General features: G+C 34.7%; 2 protein-coding genes across 2 annotated transcripts; both read left to right on the top strand.

Annotated features, from left to right (window-relative positions):
- The first annotated feature begins 4,567 nt into the window (after window positions 1-4,567).
- Window positions 4,568-8,159, top strand: cdx4 (caudal type homeobox 4). Its single transcript, XM_056472466.1, has 3 exons — window positions 4,568-5,205; window positions 7,121-7,266; window positions 7,370-8,159. The coding sequence occupies exons 1-3, from the start codon at window positions 4,770-4,772 to the stop codon at window positions 7,598-7,600; spliced, it is 813 nt and encodes a 270-aa protein (XP_056328441.1). The 5' UTR covers window positions 4,568-4,769; the 3' UTR covers window positions 7,601-8,159.
- A 1,852-nt stretch (window positions 8,160-10,011) lies between these two features.
- chic1 (cysteine-rich hydrophobic domain 1) lies at window positions 10,012-17,103 on the top strand. The gene is made up of 6 exons (XM_056472771.1): window positions 10,012-10,169; window positions 11,801-11,855; window positions 12,673-12,828; window positions 13,185-13,241; window positions 13,631-13,690; window positions 15,844-17,103. Exons 1-6 carry the CDS (start codon window positions 10,027-10,029, stop codon window positions 15,892-15,894), a joined length of 522 nt encoding a protein of 173 aa, XP_056328746.1. The 5' UTR covers window positions 10,012-10,026; the 3' UTR covers window positions 15,895-17,103.
- The last annotated feature ends 716 nt before the right edge of the window (window positions 17,104-17,819 follow it).

Below are 17,819 nucleotides of genomic sequence, written 5' to 3'. Positions count from 1 at the left end.
TTAACATAAGACATTTATTATTTGTGTGTTTAAAATCACATTTCAGCCATTAAAATACTAATTAATTGTTTTAAAATAATTAATATAAAATTTATATAAAATTATTCATAATAATAAAGTTTTATGGAAGAAATAAAGAAAATGTTCACACTTCATTTTGGAAATTTTTTTGCTTCTCTTGATTTTTCCTCTTTTTTAAAATTTGTATTTAATATTTTTCTTTAGCATATAAATTTGGGTGTACTAGTTTTTGGATCGTTATCATGACTTATTTTATTAGATAAGCTCCAGATTTGGCTTTAATACTGACTAATCTAATATATATGCACTAATATAATATTGTATGGCTTCCTATTAAAATATGAATTTAAAAGAGAGATTTTTAAGGGGTGTACTTATATATGTTAAGCACTGTACATTACAAATTTTTGAAAATAGTTATTCAGCATCTATAACATGCACATTTCATATACAGTATTAGTTGACTCATAACATGTCTCCCTGCTTTTTTGTCACGATTTATCATAAGGATTCAAATTTCAACAAAAATTCTTGGTCCCACTTTATATTAAGTGGCCTTAACTAATATGTACTTACACTGAAATTAATAATTCGTTACAGTGTACTTATTGTGTAATTTACATTGCACTTATGATTGATTAAATAAATGCATGTAATTACATCTGTAATTAATTTAAGTAATTAAATGTTTAATTACACTGTTGACCATCTCCTACACTTTAACCCATCCTTTAACATACACTGTAAAAAATTCCTGGTTGCCTTAAATTTTTAAGGTGAATTAAATTAACTATATGAGTCCATTGAACTTATTCATTCATTCATTTTCTTTTCGGCTTAGTCCCTTTATTAATCAGGGGTCGCCACAGCGGAATGAACTGCCAACTTATCCAGCGTATGTTTTATGCAGCGGATGCCCTTCCAGCCGCAACTCATCTCTGGGAAACAATCATACACACTCATGCACTATGGACAATTTAGCCAACCCAATTCACCTGTACTGCATGTCTTTGGACTGTGGGGGAAACCGGAGCACCTGGAGGAAACCAATGCGAACGCAGGGAGTACATGCAAACTCCACGCAGAAACGCCAACTGACCCAGCCGAGGCTCGAACCAGCAACCTTCTTGCTGTGAGGCGACAGCACTACCTACTGCGCCACTGCAACGCACCATTGAACTCATATTATGTTAAACTGACTTTTCAGCTTGCGTAACTTAAAAAATGAAGTTAGAACGTGATTATCTTAGTTTAAAAAGTTACGATGAACTGAAAACATATGCTGTCATGACTAATTGATCATATAATTTTTTACAGTGTAGCTGTACCAACAAACCTGCCCCTAAAGCTAGCCATATCCCACCTCAGTAGCACCAGAATTGATCTGCAATACATTATGAACACAGTAAGTACATTGTATTTATTTTTTGATGCCTGTACATAGTAGTAAAGTGTGACCAAATTCTTTATTTATGAAATAGTTTTAAGGGTCACACAACAGGACGTCAACTACTTCTTCAGGTAATCCAGTATACTTTATAGAATGTATATATGAATACACAATTTAAGCTGAAATGCTGTCTGCCCTTTGGCTTTTGAGCAATTAAATTGGTTTGGCACGTTTAAATTATAAAAATATTATTACGAGGATAATACTCTGTGCACTAAAAATTGTCAAAATTTGTTAGCCTAGTCCAGTTGAACACCCTACAACTTTCTAAAGATCAGGGTGGTAGAGGTCTACCATCATTAGATGATTATTATAAAGTAGCACAGCTTAGACACATAGTTTGTTGGTGCAATGACAAATACTGTGCAAAGTGGAAAGTTTAAACAATAACAAATCCACTTACCCCTCCTAGTATTATTAGAAGATAGAAATTTCCAGCAAACAGAATTGCATAAATTGAATTCCCTGACAAAGACCCTTTTCTCAACAATGTATATAAAACAGAAATGGGGAAAAGGAAGCCAATATAATTATAACAAAAGAGGAGTGGTTAACTATATGGGAAACACAGATGATCACATTTAATTCAGATTCACGGAGGAATGTAATCAGGTTCTTTATGACACCTAAAATAAAATACTTTCAAACTAGAGATCAAAAAGGTGAATGCTGGAGAAATGTATTGGCTGATCATTTCCACATTTTTTGCAATTGTAATATTATACAAACCTTGGCAAGATTTGAATAAAGAGATAAATGCAATAATGGGATTGAATCTGGAATGTAATTTTAAAACTATGTACCTGAGAATTTACTATTCAAAAAATACCAAAAAAATGATGCATATCTTCTTAATACACTACTAACAACTAGCAAAAAGGCCATTACAAAGAAATGGCTGAAGGAAGATCCTCCATCTGTAGGTGAATGGCATGATATTGTAAAAGAGGTGTATGATATGGAAGTACTGACAGTTTCCTTGAGACAACAAGCCTATAAAATTTCTGCATACTGGGGGGTAAATGGTTAAGAAGGAATGTAATGTTTTAATTTTATTGTGGTGCTTTTATTTATCTGTAGCCTATTGATCTTTGATACGTAACCCTTAACAAAATTTTATATAGCAACATTTTATCAACCATAAATACGAATGTAAATAAGATTGAGTCTGTGACCTTTGACACTTGTATTGTCTTTTTTGTTTTCATGTTGCTTTAAAAATGTTTTTTTGTTTGTTTGTTTTGTTCTGAACTGTTTTGAAAAGAAAAAAGTAAAAACATATACAAACATATATATATATATATATATATATATATATATATATATATATATATATATATATATATATATATATATATATATATATAATTGTTAGCCTAAATCTGATTATATCATAATTTGTACAGATTTTTTTAATAAAGTCAAGTCGTTTGTATTAAAATGATACTATTAAATGTCTGTCTGTATTAAAACACTGTAAAATTCGTACATTTATTTATCCTCGATCTGACTAGGCCTATATAAGGAATTTTACAGCTCACTGCAATAAAGTCAAACACACTGACTTCATGTAGCCCACTGTCCTTTCTGTCCCAACATCTGAGGCGAGCCTGAACAAGCTACTGTCTGCGTATGTTAATGAATAAAATACCCCAGAAACGTCGCGATAAAATGGATTAACAACTCGTTAAATGTTTCGACTACATGGCGACACGTACGACACACTGTCGTCGCATTGGTGCTGTAGGTGAGAGCCCGCATTTCCATAAACCGGAATTAGCTGTGAAGTGTGACCCGAGAGTGTCATGGTGTGAGGGATGCGGAATGTGAAAAGTTCGCCTTACTTCAAGACACCTTCGCCCGCTTTGCACCTCTTTTACGAGAGTGTCCTTTAACAAATACGCACGGAGTCTGAAGGCGAGAAAGTGGCATGGGTACTATGCAGATGGGACGTTCCCATATCAACAGGTTGAGCTTCATTAATCGCTGGATGACGCTGTCTGCACGAGAGCACGTCACTAATACCATTTTATGATCTTCATCATCTGTAAAGTTCAGTTCGGGTATATTATCAATGATGTTGTCTTCGTCGTTATACTTGTGCTAATAAATGGTATTAACGAATGGTATTAAGTACATCATCGTAAACGAATTGAATTATCGTTAATAAATAGCCTATTTTAAAACAATTTAACTTAAAATATTTAACTTTAGTAATTTAATATGACTTTAACAATAAAATCGGAAGTAAAATTCTTGTAAAATTGTCACATGTGCCAATAAAATTGTAAACAATAAATATAATTTATATTAACAAAGTAAACATATTTATAGTCTATTAATATGTTATTATTAAGTTTACATTGACTATGATTGACACAACAATGAAAATTCAGTTATTATTGTTATACTTGTGCCAATAAATGCTATAAAAATAATTTGTAAGTATAGATTAATTGTCAGATAAAAATAATATTCATAATATTAAGTAATCTAGAAAGTTTATAAATATTTCCCTTATCATTATTATTTCAGCAAACGTTTAATTAATACCCTTTGTTTATTGTGCAAAATAATATTGATTATATTGTAATATTGATTAAATTATAATAATAATGATTATAAATCCATTTACACTCAAATATATTATTTCTAAAAAATAAGATATATAATCAAAGTTATTACTTTTTGTCGTTTATTGTTATTAATAAAAGTTAATAAATCGTTTATTATAGTTGTTGTCGTTTATGAGGTAAAACTACACCTTTAAAATTGAATGCTTAACACTAATTTGGGCGTTTTAAGCATTGAAAAAATACAGTCTGTGAAATACAGTCAACTCAAAATTAGTTTGAAGCTGCTCCGAAGCAGTGTGTTCTTTCCTGAACAGAGTCCGTGTAACTAGGTATCACTGAAAATTGCAGGGTTTTTTGAGGTGCATCTAAGTCTGGGGTGATGCAAGAATCTGGCGCTAGGGGAGTTTGTGAGTGTCTTGGTGGTGTTATTGGCTGCTCATTTGAATGCAAATCGAGAGGTTTTGAAGTCGGGGCTGACGTCAGGAGGGCTTGGTTATACCTTTGCCACCACCACCTTGACAACAGACTCACATCATGTTTGATTGAAACACGTCAAGGACTACGTCGCGTGACCTGGAGCTCCTTTTGGACTATTACTCTTTCAGATAAATAGTATTGAAGAAAACGTTTTTGAGTCAGGCCTTGGTTTCAGGTGATATTTGGCTTGATGCATGGCTGGCATGTTGCCTTAAAAAAGTTATTTTAGGGGTTTCTTCCGAATCATGTACGTTGGATACCTTTTGGAGAAAGAGGGAAGCATGTATCACCAAGGAGCGGTTCGACGATCTGGCATCAGTCTTCCACCACAAAACTTTGTTTCCACACCTCAGTATTCAGATTTTACAGGATACCATCATGTGCCCAATATGGAGACACACGCACAGTCGGCAGGGGCATGGGGCGCTCCTTACGGCTCTCCGAGAGAGGACTGGGGCGCCTACAGCCTCGGACCTCCAAATACTATTTCTGCACCTATGAGCAATTCATCTCCGGGACCAGTTTCCTATTGCTCGCCCGATTATAACACCATGCACGGCCCTGGATCAGCGGTTCTCCCTCCACCACCTGAAAATATTCCTGTGGCCCAACTTTCCCCAGAGAGAGAAAGGCGTAATTCCTATCAGTGGATGAGCAAAACCGTCCAGTCGTCATCAACCGGTAAGGCCAATAAATGTCTTTTCTGTAGCATAAGTAGGCCTAAATGTTTGACAGAACGCAAAGAAAGTTCAAAATGAGAAAAAATGTCTCCTCGTTTCTTTTTTTATCATATATATATATATATATATATATATATATATATATATATATATATATATATATATATATATATATATATATATATAATTATAACATAACATAAGTATATATTATATATGAAGAGTTCAGATGAAAAAACCTCTAAATGCTGAAATTTTCATCTGAAACGTTCTCCTAAAATGGGCAGTTTTGTCAAGCTCCTGTGTAAATGTTCAGTAAATCATTTTATGGCAAATAATATGTTCTTTGCATTGCCTTTAAAGTAAAATAACCAAACACAAACATAGGATGTTGAGAAAAACGCTCATTTTAGAAGAAAATTTCAAACAGCACTTAAACGTTTTTGCATCTGAACTATTGGTATATTATCTTCTCTCTCTCTCTCTTTATATATATATATATATATATATATATATATATATATATATATATATATATATATATATATATATATATATATATATATATATATATAAACTTTTATAAGAAAAATCTAAAATTACTCATTGTATAACGAAAAAATCATAGTCTAATAGTTTTAAAATTTTGCTTGGGTATTTTGGATACACAAATTGTGCAAAATGTAAGATTGGGGGGGAAATTTTGTAACATTGTATCAGGCAGGCCTAATTGAACATCTGACAAAATTGCATGCCATTTTAAATAGTTTTAAGCATGTCAAGCTTCACATAACATTTCTTATGCTTTTATTATTTCTTTGCGATTTTATATGTTTATTACCCGAGAATGTTTGAAAAAATCGCATGGGAAAATGCTTGGCAAAATGAAGGTGTTGAGAATTGGCGCCAGGGTCACTTGTAATGCTAATTTGCTACTCCCGTAAACAAGATGTGAGGTCTACTTTCCTGTTACATTGTCTCAGGTTTTGAGGGTTATCTGTCATATTCAGGCGGCGACTTCTTTCAACACCTTTTTCACTTTGATATGCAGCAGCTCGTCTTCCTCTGTCTCTGTTCTTGAGGGTTATATTACCTCAAAGAGCGACAAATTTCACAGCAAATAAATTTCTGCTGTCTCCGGCGGACAGACTAAAATATCTTAAAGAAAACAACTGCTTACAGAGTCACACGCCCTAACTCTAAAAGACAACTTTGTGTGTTCAGTTGTGCTTTTTAAAAGTAATGTTTTGGAAATGAAGCATTCAATATTATTATTATTTGTTTACTTTATCGAGCTTTCACTGAATTTGCCGCTAAACTTAAAATTAAAACATGACATTTATGTTTATTCGTTTATAAAAATATAGTTTTATTTCCAAAGTTTGATGCATATCAAACAAGTGCAGCCTGCTCCTGGTTTGAGGAAAGGATTTTTGATGCTATCTCCTTGTAATTCTTTGTAGGACGTATGTTGTCTCTTAACACATCAATGGTATTTGGGTAAAGTCTTTGCATCTCTTTGTTCTGCAGTTTGTCAAAAAAAATCTCCGCAAAGAAGATCAGAAGCTCAATTTGCATATCGGGAGATGTGATCTTAGTTTGTAGTAGGCTACTATCCACCGAATATCTGAGAGTCTTTATGATTTATAGCTAAAACGAGAAGTTATTGGTATAGTTATTGCGAATGCAACAATTTAATTGCGAACGCAACAATAAATGGTTGAGTTAATTGAGCCAATTACATTAAATAGAAATTATAACATTGCAAAGCTTTTTTAGTAGGCTAGGATGCTTGGTGATTATTTTACGCTATTTCTTTCTGTCTCACTATCAATTATACACTATGTAGGCCTATTTAGCAACGAATTTATTCGTTTTACGCACATTTTTTTCATGATGATGGGTTTTATTTCCAGGCAAAACGAGAACGAAGGAGAAATACCGAGTGGTGTACACAGATCACCAGAGGCTGGAGCTAGAGAAAGAGTTTCATTTTAATCGCTATATCACAATCAGAAGAAAATCCGAACTTGCTGTAAACCTCGGGCTTTCAGAGAGACAGGTAAATGCATCTCTTTCTTTCATATTTTCACCTCTCAAATAATCCCACTTGATGAAAACATTAATTTCGGTTCTCTAATGCTTTATCTTATCCCCCTTCACAGGTAAAGATCTGGTTTCAGAACCGCAGAGCTAAGGAAAGGAAATTAATCAAAAAGAAATTGGGTCAGTCTGACGGAAGCGGAGGGTCAGTGCACAGCGACCCAGGCTCCGTCAGTCCTTTACCGGTACCAGGGTCACTGAGTCCTTCAGATATACACGGTTCTCTGTATCCAGCACAAATGAACGCCTTGCCGTCCATGAGAAACATACAGCAAGTTACTGTCACTCAGTGAACTCGAACTTGGAACATCCAACTTTAACTGAGCACTCCAACACGCTGAAAGGACAGAACCAAACGTGGTCACAAAGGATTACAAACTATTAATGAATAAATTAATAAATAAACAAGAGGCGTGGGTTGTGGATTACAACCGAAAAATCACGTCTGAAATACGACAAAATGCTGGAGGCTCTTCAAATATTGTTTTAATAGAATAGTTTTTAAAATTAAGAAAAAAAACTACAAAAACCTTGTTCGTCTGATCCAGAGACTAAATATTTTTAATGGTTTGTGTTTGCTCAATTAAGATATAAATATCTTTTTCTGTATGTGGTGAGTGTATCTAAATGTTTGTCTGTGTATAAAGTGAGAACTACAGGTACGGAGTTTCATGGGACGTGTAATGATCCTTACCCTGGAACTGTTAAACTTTTATTGTCTGTGAAAACCAATGACCTGCGATGCCAGGCTGTTTTATGCGCCAGATTGTGTCCAAAGCGCACGTCGTTCACTTTCTTTTCACAGGGGTGATGTGCAGGTGTCACATACCTGATACGGGTATAACGTTTAATTCCAGCAATGTGTAAATAAAATGTTTTGCAATAACTTTTATTGTGTCTTCATGTATCATTAAACAAATGGCAATGTTATACGCATATCTAGCTAGAGGTTTTATTTGACAGCACTACAGCACGTTTTAAACTTATAGGCCTAGCCTAAAACACATTTCAGCTGGTTTAGAGCTGAGAAATTTAATTGAAGCTATTAACTCGAATATGCTCTGTTTAATTTGCATTAGACCTATTTTGATATTGAACTGTACAATTATACAATTATTTAGGACCATATTGTGTTTGTATTACACACCGAACAGGGTTTTAGTTTTAATGAATTTAAAGAATAAAGACAGAAGAAAAGAAAGAAAAAAATCGTGCAAACAGTTCTCTGTCACTGAACTTTAAAAACGGTTTACAAACAACCAACAACAACAAAAAACTCAAACATCTGTCGGAAAAATAAATTTTTCTGCACTATAAAAGGTCCTGGTTCACTTAATTGTTTAAGCTGAATCAAATTAACCTTATGAGTCCATTGAACTTATTTTAAACTAGCTTAAAACAGCTTGCGCAACTTCTAAAATAAGTTTGATTAACTTAGTTTAATTAGTTACAATAACTAAAAACATAAGCTGTCACGATTAATTGTTCATAGAATTTACAGTGTGTAGGTAAACTATTAGAAACACATATTCCTTAAAAAGGGATGAACGAAGAAACATAAAACACTCTGAAATAAACCGTACAATAAGCTTTATGAAAGTTAACAAAAAATATATTTTGTCCGTCTGGAATACCAACATGCTGAAAAATCTTATAACCTGCATGTTATTAATATAATGTTATTTGCTTTTAAAGCTTGCATGTGAGAGGAAAACTAAATGGCAATATTTATTTATTAATTTGCAAGGTGCATAAATTACCCCAACAGTCTAATAAAAGCCATGATTATATATTAAATTATTTTTGGCATCTCTGGTTTCATAAATAACCTCGTCCATGAAATATTTGCATTTTACAAAAGGTTTCCTGTTAAAAGGTTATTTAGATATAGATGTTTTAGCATGTTTTTTTATACAGAGTGTACACTCCAAATATACAGAATTTTTATGCTTTAATGCAATGTTTTATTTACAATTTATTGAAATTGTTCAAATATGTCCAAAAAATGCATGGCAGAAAAATAATCTCAGGCCTTTTTCCTCAAATTATTTTAATTTATTATTAATAAAATGAATTTCAATGTTATTTGTTTAAATTTCAGTGTTTACTGTGTTCAAACTTGGCTCATGCATGCAGTGCAGGAAAAAGTTTAAACGAACAAATATAACATCTTGACAACCTTTAAAAATACGGTATTTTAAACCCTAAACTGTGGGTAAAAACTTATGTAAACACAAGTCTAATTTTAACCCAAAAGTTGGATTTGTCCTTATATTGCCCGTATTTTGGTGAAATAACTAAGCAATTGACATCCTAAATCTGATTTAACACCGAGTTAATTTAACCACATTTTGGGTAAAAGCTGGACCAACCCAATAAAACTGAAATGTACAAAGTAACTAAAAAGCTGGGTTGTCTATATATTAATCAAATATATAAAATAACCAAGCATTTTAGAGTGATGGTAGGCTATGTTTTATTTTCTATATTTATTACAGTGAATTTTGACTTTAATAAGCTCTGCCATTTAGTGATATAAAATCGCCTTAGTGTTAAAAAATTAAAGGTAATCTAATTAAACAACCCAAATAATCCTATTTCAATTTTTTCAGCATTTCCCGACTGTACTTCATCTCATCATTCAGGATTTTTTGCGCTGCGATGACGCTCGGGTCCAGCACTGGTGTGATGATGTCATCGGCGCTGTTCCAGAGACGTCATGAGCGTCCTACTGCCCAACATGGCGGACTTTGATACCATTTATGAGTTAGAAGAAGAAGAAGAGAGGATTGTAAGTGAGGAACATCTCGTCAGATACTGTCCCGAGCCCGTGGTCATGCGTGGGGCTGGTCACATCACTGTGTAAGCGTAATAATGCGTCTGTAGTGCACTGTTAGCTCGTGTCTGTGTTTGTAGCCTCCATGCTAAGCTCACTGCATGTTTTTGTCGCCAAGTTGTGGTATCAAAAGACACGTAGGCCGAGTTACTCCAGCTGTATCCTGACAGTGATTTTAAGCGGAAGAATCAGCCCTCCTTACCCGAAGCCGTGTTGTTAGCCAAGAGATTTATGGTTTTATTGCTGTCCGTGGATAAAGGCTGCCCCGTAACCACACTCAAACTCATTAGGAGCTTCGCTTTAATGTTAACTTGTGGGGTACTGTACATATGCTGAGGTAAACGTGACAAATAAAAGTTTAAATACAGTAGCTTCGCTGAACAGTCCTCTGCAACTGTCAGTAATTAAAGTAGTTTAGAAGTTGGAGCATCAAAATCAGTTTCTGTTATTTAATGAGGTAAACAACATAATGTTTATACTGAACAAACACAACTCCATAGAATTATATATATTTCAGTCATCACACTTGTATTTAATGTTCCCTGACATTTCGTTTAGGAAGAGAAAAGTGTACATTTTTCACTGTTATTTTGCAGCCTATTGTCTTTTATGACATTAACGTCTACCTAAAATTAACCCATTATTTCTGTTATTGCTTTGTTTGTGCAACCATTTCTTATAAGTAAACATCATGCTTTTGACATCTCTCAGAATTATGATCTTAGGTTTGACAAAAGTTTATTGATAATGGATAAAAGGTTGTCATTTACTCTTTTACTTACTACTAAATCAGTTTCAATGTTTATCCATTGTGCTTTTGAAATGTTTATATCACTGACAACATTGTCAAAATAATTTAATTCAAGTTGATCCACAAAAATTTAAAATGCTAAATTATTCATGCCAGGCCAACAGTTGTTGTCATACAATAAAGAAACACTGCTTTTTTTTTCTTTTTTTTTGCAAGTTTACAAATTTTTATTTGATTTCATGAAGATAATGTGGTGACGGTTGCCAAAACTCACATTTTGAATCACATTTTTATAAAGTTTGCCTTTTTTTAGGCCCTAAAACAACATTATCATGAAAATGAGCTCGCAGATTGCATAATTTTTGTTTCAGTTTTCATTGAAGTCATTGTTAACATTCTTAGTGTCTAATTATAAGTAATAGTTAATATATTATTAATGAGTAATTATAAATATATGCTTTATAAATCATGAAATAAAGTATGTAATGAAAAGTAAGAATTTTGACATACTGTGTTAGAATTATATTAAGTTAGAATTATTATTAAAAAAATATATGGTCAGTAGTTGGCACAAAAAACGAATAATTAATAAGAATATATATGTTTATATATTTATATGTTATAAAAAAATATTAAAATATAAAAAAAAATCAAGAGAAGCAAAATAATAGAAAAATTTTGTTGAAATTTTTTTTCAATGTTTTGCATCAATTTAATTGTATTATATAATGAATAATAAATATATTTAATAAATATATCTGTTTAATAAATCTGTTTTGTTTAAATGCACCAAAATATATTGCCTATATTAACTGAGAAATGGATAAAAATATTCATTTTTAAAATGAGATGTACTCGTTTATGCTGAGCACTGTCATATGTATATTTTGTCATATGTGTTCACAGGTTTGGACTAAGCAACAAATTTGACACAGAGTTTCCTTCGGTTCTGACAGGAAAGGTAATGATCTCTAACTCACAACTATGAAATAAATCATACTGACTGGTGTGAATAAAATATCTGTCCCTATTGACCTTTATCCTCACACCATAATTCACCACAGTATGTGCTTTTGATGAATGAGGAATCCGCCGATGAGCTCTCTTAAATATTTTTAATCTAGCCATACCACAGAATCTGTCAATAAGTAAACCGTTCAGAGCTCCGGTAGGCACTGGGAGGACACAGATCTCGGTGACAAAATAATGAAAGAAAGGCCGTGCCGTTCACAAGAATGGGAAGCTTCCTGGGTCGGACGCAGAAATACAAAAAGGCTGCAGGGGGAAGAGCAGGCCGAGGGAAGTGCGGGGCAATAAAGCGGAGCTCCAGTATTGTGACCCAGGGTGACATCTGATGGATGAGGTCAGGATTATGATGACTGAAGGGTGCAGATCGGGCCTGCTGGGCTTTATTCCGAGTTCTTTTGCTGTTTGCAAAGAGACCTTTGCATCCTGTCATAAAAGATTACGACCCTGGTTTTATGGCGTACATACCCAGAGAGGAATGAGCAGCCATTCATGTTGTTTAGACGCCACAGCCACAGGCCACGGGCTTATCTCATCTTTTTGTCCTCCCTTTGCCCTGAGAGCTCTAGGTTGACCAGTTGCAAGTGTGCAATCTTCAGAGAGCATCTGCAAATATGAAAGTTCATTATTTTAAATGGAGCGTTCAATTCTTCTGTAAAAATTATGCATTGATGTTTTTTTAATGAATATTTACCTTCTTTGTTTATTATATTCTCAATCCACAATGAGTTTTTTAATGACTTCCACTTTAGGTCGCTCCAGAAGAGTTCAAGACAAGTATCAATCGAGTAAACGCTTGCTTGAAGAAGAACCTGCCGGTCAATGTGAAATGGCTGCTCTGCGGCTGCCTGTGCTGTTGCTGTACGGTGGGCTGCAGTCTGTGGCCGGTCATATGTCTCAACAAAAGAGTGAGTCCTGTTAATGCACATCACTTACTGCCTCATTTAAACACTTAGGGATAAACACCAGTAGCGAACTGCATCCGCTTATTAACTGTGTGTAAAATTGATAGTTGTCAGAAGTCATGGCTTGTTGAGTGATATGCTTCAGAGAGGTGCTGATTTTACAGTCATTGGTCATGACGTGCAGCTAACAAGGTGCTTAACTACAAGCTTCGGTCCATAAATGCCTCTGAAGTCTCCATGCCCTGGGAGTTTTATTGGCATTTGTTAAACGCGTGTTTGAAGAGTTTAAAATCCGGAGTGTGTATGCGACTATATTTGTGTGTAATGTGTTTTTTTATTTCTATTTCCTTGTCTTTCAGACACGAAGATCCATTCAGAAATTGTTAGAATGGGAAAACAACAGATTATATCACAAGGTAAGATGAACCCAGCGTAAAGATAAGGAAAACAGCCCATCTCCAATTTAGCTGCCATGTTAAGAGGTGCTTAAGCCTTGGTGTGTGGTGGATAACGGTCATTAAAATGGCTGCTAACATTTGACCCCGTCAAATGCCTGTTGCCCTCGTGGCTGCTTGGGACTGATGTATTGATATTCTGACCAGACTCTGGAAAGGTCAGCAGTTAAAAAAAGCCACGTTGGTTTTGTTGTGTCTCGAAGCTTTGATTGACAACCAGTAGCGGCGCAGGCATGTAAAGGAAAGTCCTCGAAGCGCTGGCCACTGCTTGACCTCCACTAACCCTTGTGTGTAATGTGTGTCTGAGCATCTGAAGTGATCTTTGTCTAACCCGTGTGTCTCGCCTTCAGCTGGGCCTGCACTGGAAGCTCAGCAAGAGAAAATGTGAGAGCAACAACATGATGGAATATGTAAGTAATGGCCATTTCTCAGATCTAAAATGTTCAAACACAACAAAACCATTTAAAAGAAAATCACACAACAATCATTGGAAGTCTTGTGATCTTTTGAAACAATCACATTAGCATGTACTAGCGTTATCATGCACAATAGAGTTGTGGGACTTTTTTTATAAACATTAATACATTTAATTTGGGCATCATGGTGGCGCAGTAGGTAGCACGATCGCCTCACAGAAAGAAGGTCGCTGGTTCGAGCCCCGGCTGGGTCAGTTGGCATTTCTGCGTGGAGTTTGCATGTTCTCCCTGTGTTCACATGGGTTTTCTCCAGGGGCTCCTGTTTTGCTATAGGCGAATTTAATAAACTAAGTTGGCCGTAGTGTACGTGTGTGAATGAGTGTATGGGTGTTTTCCAGTACTGGGTTGCTGCTGGAAGGGCATTCGCTGTGTAAAATATATCCTGGATAACTTGGTGGTTCATTCCACTGTGGCGACCCCTGATTAATAAAAGGACTAAGCTGAAAAGAAAATGAATGAATAAATACATTTAATTGACCCCAGACAGGAGCATGAGCTTCCTGTCTACAATGGAGAGGAAGAATGTCTGTTTTGTTTGTGAAAATGAAACTAATATACTTAGTTGTGCTTATCTTGGATGCTGCAAGTGTGTGTATGGTGTATATATAAAGTTGTAAAGACAAATGGTCAGCTCATGTTTGAGTTTGTGAAACAACAGGAAGCTGATGCTCCAGACTGTCGTTGACACACTCAGGCCTGAGGGTGAACACATTTCTTCACCAGCTTCTCATTTTTGGTTAAACTCATTTTAAAAAATCCACTTCAGACTCTCCCAGACTTTTTTGTTAGTTGTGTGCTATGAATCAGTGCTGGGTAGATTACTACGAAATTACTTTGAAAACCCTAACATTTTAAAATGACTGTGGTAACATGGTTACTTTATCTTTTCCAATCTTTGCACTTGGAAGTACTACAAAAATAAATGAATGAATGGGATGATCTCAGGGTTCATCTGGAGTAGTAGAAGACCTTGGAGAAAGTTCAAAACGCTGCAGTTGAGAAAAGCAAATGGTGGGAGAGCTCTCCTATGTCTTCAGGATTATTTTTTGCTGCAAAGCTAAAACCTTTACTATGTTGTTGTATGCAAAGTTATGAGACTAAATGGAAAACACTAGAAACTACACTTCTAGATACACCTGTACAATCATTACTTGGTCATAAAAATCAAGCACAAATGTATTACAATAGATTGAATACTTGGACAGTTCGTTCACTGAAGTTATGGTTTAGTACATTAAAGGAATTAGAGAAACATTGGGATAATAAGCTGGATAGCGTTTGACCCAGATTTTCAACCGTGTAGACTGAATAAGAGATTTCAACGTTGGGTTTGGAGGGGAATCACATCATTCAGTTCAGTAACCTCTAACGGACATTTTATGAGTTATCAGACCCCATCAGATACATTTGGCCTAGACAAGCAGGACTTTTACAGACACTTGCAAGGTAGAGATTACTTTAATAAAAATGTAAAAATAAATTTAAGGATGATTATAATTTGATCACAATCTTAAATTTGACTTGGTGAAGCACAAACCTAAAACTTGATTAAAAAAATGGAACAAGTATTGGCAAAAATGGACTGAAGATGTCATTGTAAACTATGTGATTGTGCTTTAAATCTATTGTGACCTGATTTTGTAACCCATATGACAACCGCTTTATTTACTTTTCTTCCTCTTCTGTTTTTTTTTCTAAATAAAAAAAAGAGATGAAAAATATGATTTGAAGGGAGAGATATCAAAAGCATTGTGTATATAATAACATTTCCTCAATTTTCTCTCACTCGACTCAAAACAAAACAGAGATTCTGAAGAATGCTGGAAAGTCAGTGGCTGATTTTTCCCCAACATTCTTCAGTAAATCTCCCTTTGTGTTCAACTGAATAAAGAAGCTAAAACAGATTTAGATCAAGTGATTTGAATATTCATCCCTTTAAAAGCTAAAGTAGCAAGCTAAGCTTCTCAATAAACATCTTATTCTGTAGCTTGCAACTAAAGTTTCCTTTGCTTTTACATTTTGAATAACACTGCTGGTGTTTTTTTAAACGTTGTTTAACAGTGATTTGTTTCTCTTTATGTCTGCAGGTTATTCTTATAGAGTTCCTACCAAAATACCCTATATTCAGACCTGACTAAAGGACTGCAGGATCCTCGTGGAAGACCCTTCATTCCTCTCCTTAGTGCCTTGTATATATACACATATATAAATGTCGGATTGAGGGTCTTGGTTGGGTTTCTACAAGACCCCTTTTCTCCCAGTACCTTGTACAGTAGAATTCGCAACACTGTCACTTTGCTTTAGAGCAGATTTTGCACATTTCCTGATGTAGTAGAAAAGTTCCTGTGTTGCACTCGAGAGGTTTGTTACATATAAAAGGTTGATGGACAGAAAGTGAACATTGACACGGTTTAAAAGTGCATTTACCCCAAAGAGCCATCAAGTCCTCCCCATATACTCTATTATGGTGTTGTTACGATTAAGGCACCGTACGGTGTGAACTTGCCTTACGTTAAAGAACAACCTTTTTTTTTCTTTAAATCAGACGTGTGTAAAGTCAGAAGCTTGTCGTGTTTTACTGTTCGGAGAGTGTTATGACTAGCTTTGGGGCTGACGTAGAGAAAAGTATGATCTTCGGGCACTTTTGCGATTGTCTACTACACGGGGAAGTCAACAAATGGACTTGTAAATATCGTGGACAGGATGTACAGTGCGGTATGCCATGTTTACATTATGTAAATTAGCTGAATATTAGTTTGTTCTTTTCGCCAAGATGTTACTGTAGCATAGTTTGTTTCTGTAACTTGACAGTTTCTATGGACCTGTTTACCCAGTAAGCCATAAAATGTACGTACAAGATGCCACTGGAGTTAGGGCTGAAAATTGCACTTGAGCACACGAGGACAAGCAAACTGTCCTTGGGGGTTTTGGATATTGCTTGACAATGTCATAAGCGGTGTGTTAAAACATTTGCCAATCAAGCTAAATTTGTTATGAGTAATGTCATTCGTTTCACAACAGGTAAACATGAGTTGGACCCTGTATTTTGTTTTTGTCATGTTTTGTTCGTTCTCTCAGTACAGCTTCATTGTTTTTTGGGTGCTGTGGAACTGCAGGCACAGTGTTGTGACTGTAAAGGTTTAAATGTGTTTTCTGTACCTGTTCACTCCATATATGCTGTAGTGAAGACTGCATTAGTCGAGTGCCTCTGTAGATGGTTTCTGCAATCTAACAGAGATGAAAGGAATCTGCTCTCAGTGCTGGTTCTAGTAAAGTACCTGTAAATGTTTGTCCCTACCTAATCCTATGGAAAGCTTCAATAAATTCCTGATTTTGATGTTTTTGAACAGCTGTCATATATATATATATATTATACACACACACACGTCCATATTTTAAAATGGTTATATTGGTCAGATATGAAGGGTGGTCATTGTAATACTTAAAGTTTTTAAACATGATTTACAGAAGATATTTGCAGAAATGTGTGTCTATATAAAGTCATATCACAGGCCCGTATCCAGTCTGGTATACAGAGTAATTTTTTATTTTCTCAAAATGTGGACTTTTTTGCAGTTATACGCCTCATTTTCTACTTAATTCTGAGATTTAAATGCTGCATTTTAATGATGTTTAAGCACTGTTTCGCTGGATTAGCTTATCAGATGGATTACAACTACACTTTTTAATGTACCAAAATATTTCCTCAAGATTTAGAATAAAGAAATATGAATAAAATCTCATTTTTTTTTATTCAAGATTTAAAATAAGTTTCTTACAAAATGTTTTCTCTATTTAAAAACAATATCGTAGCAAAAGATGACCACTTAGGCTACATCCGATTTATGTTTACTTGCACAGCTGGATGTTGGACTGATGAAAAATAATAGTTTGCATTAAACAAAACTGATTAGCTGAAGTCACACCGATGTGACTGTCAACAGAGGATTCCGCTTTGTCTTATGAGTCTTTTTCAATGGCTTATTTTCACAATTTATGATGGTGTAGCAGTCAAAATAGAACAAATGAGCTCGTGTATGGGACAAATTCTGGATCTTTGCCA

Source organism: Danio aesculapii, chromosome 14 (genome assembly GCF_903798145.1).
Source record: "Danio aesculapii chromosome 14, fDanAes4.1, whole genome shotgun sequence".
In the NCBI taxonomy this organism is placed as follows: Eukaryota; Metazoa; Chordata; class Actinopteri; order Cypriniformes; family Danionidae; genus Danio; species Danio aesculapii.
Note: the sequence above shows the minus strand (reverse complement) of the source record. Positions and strands in the feature narration are given on the sequence as shown.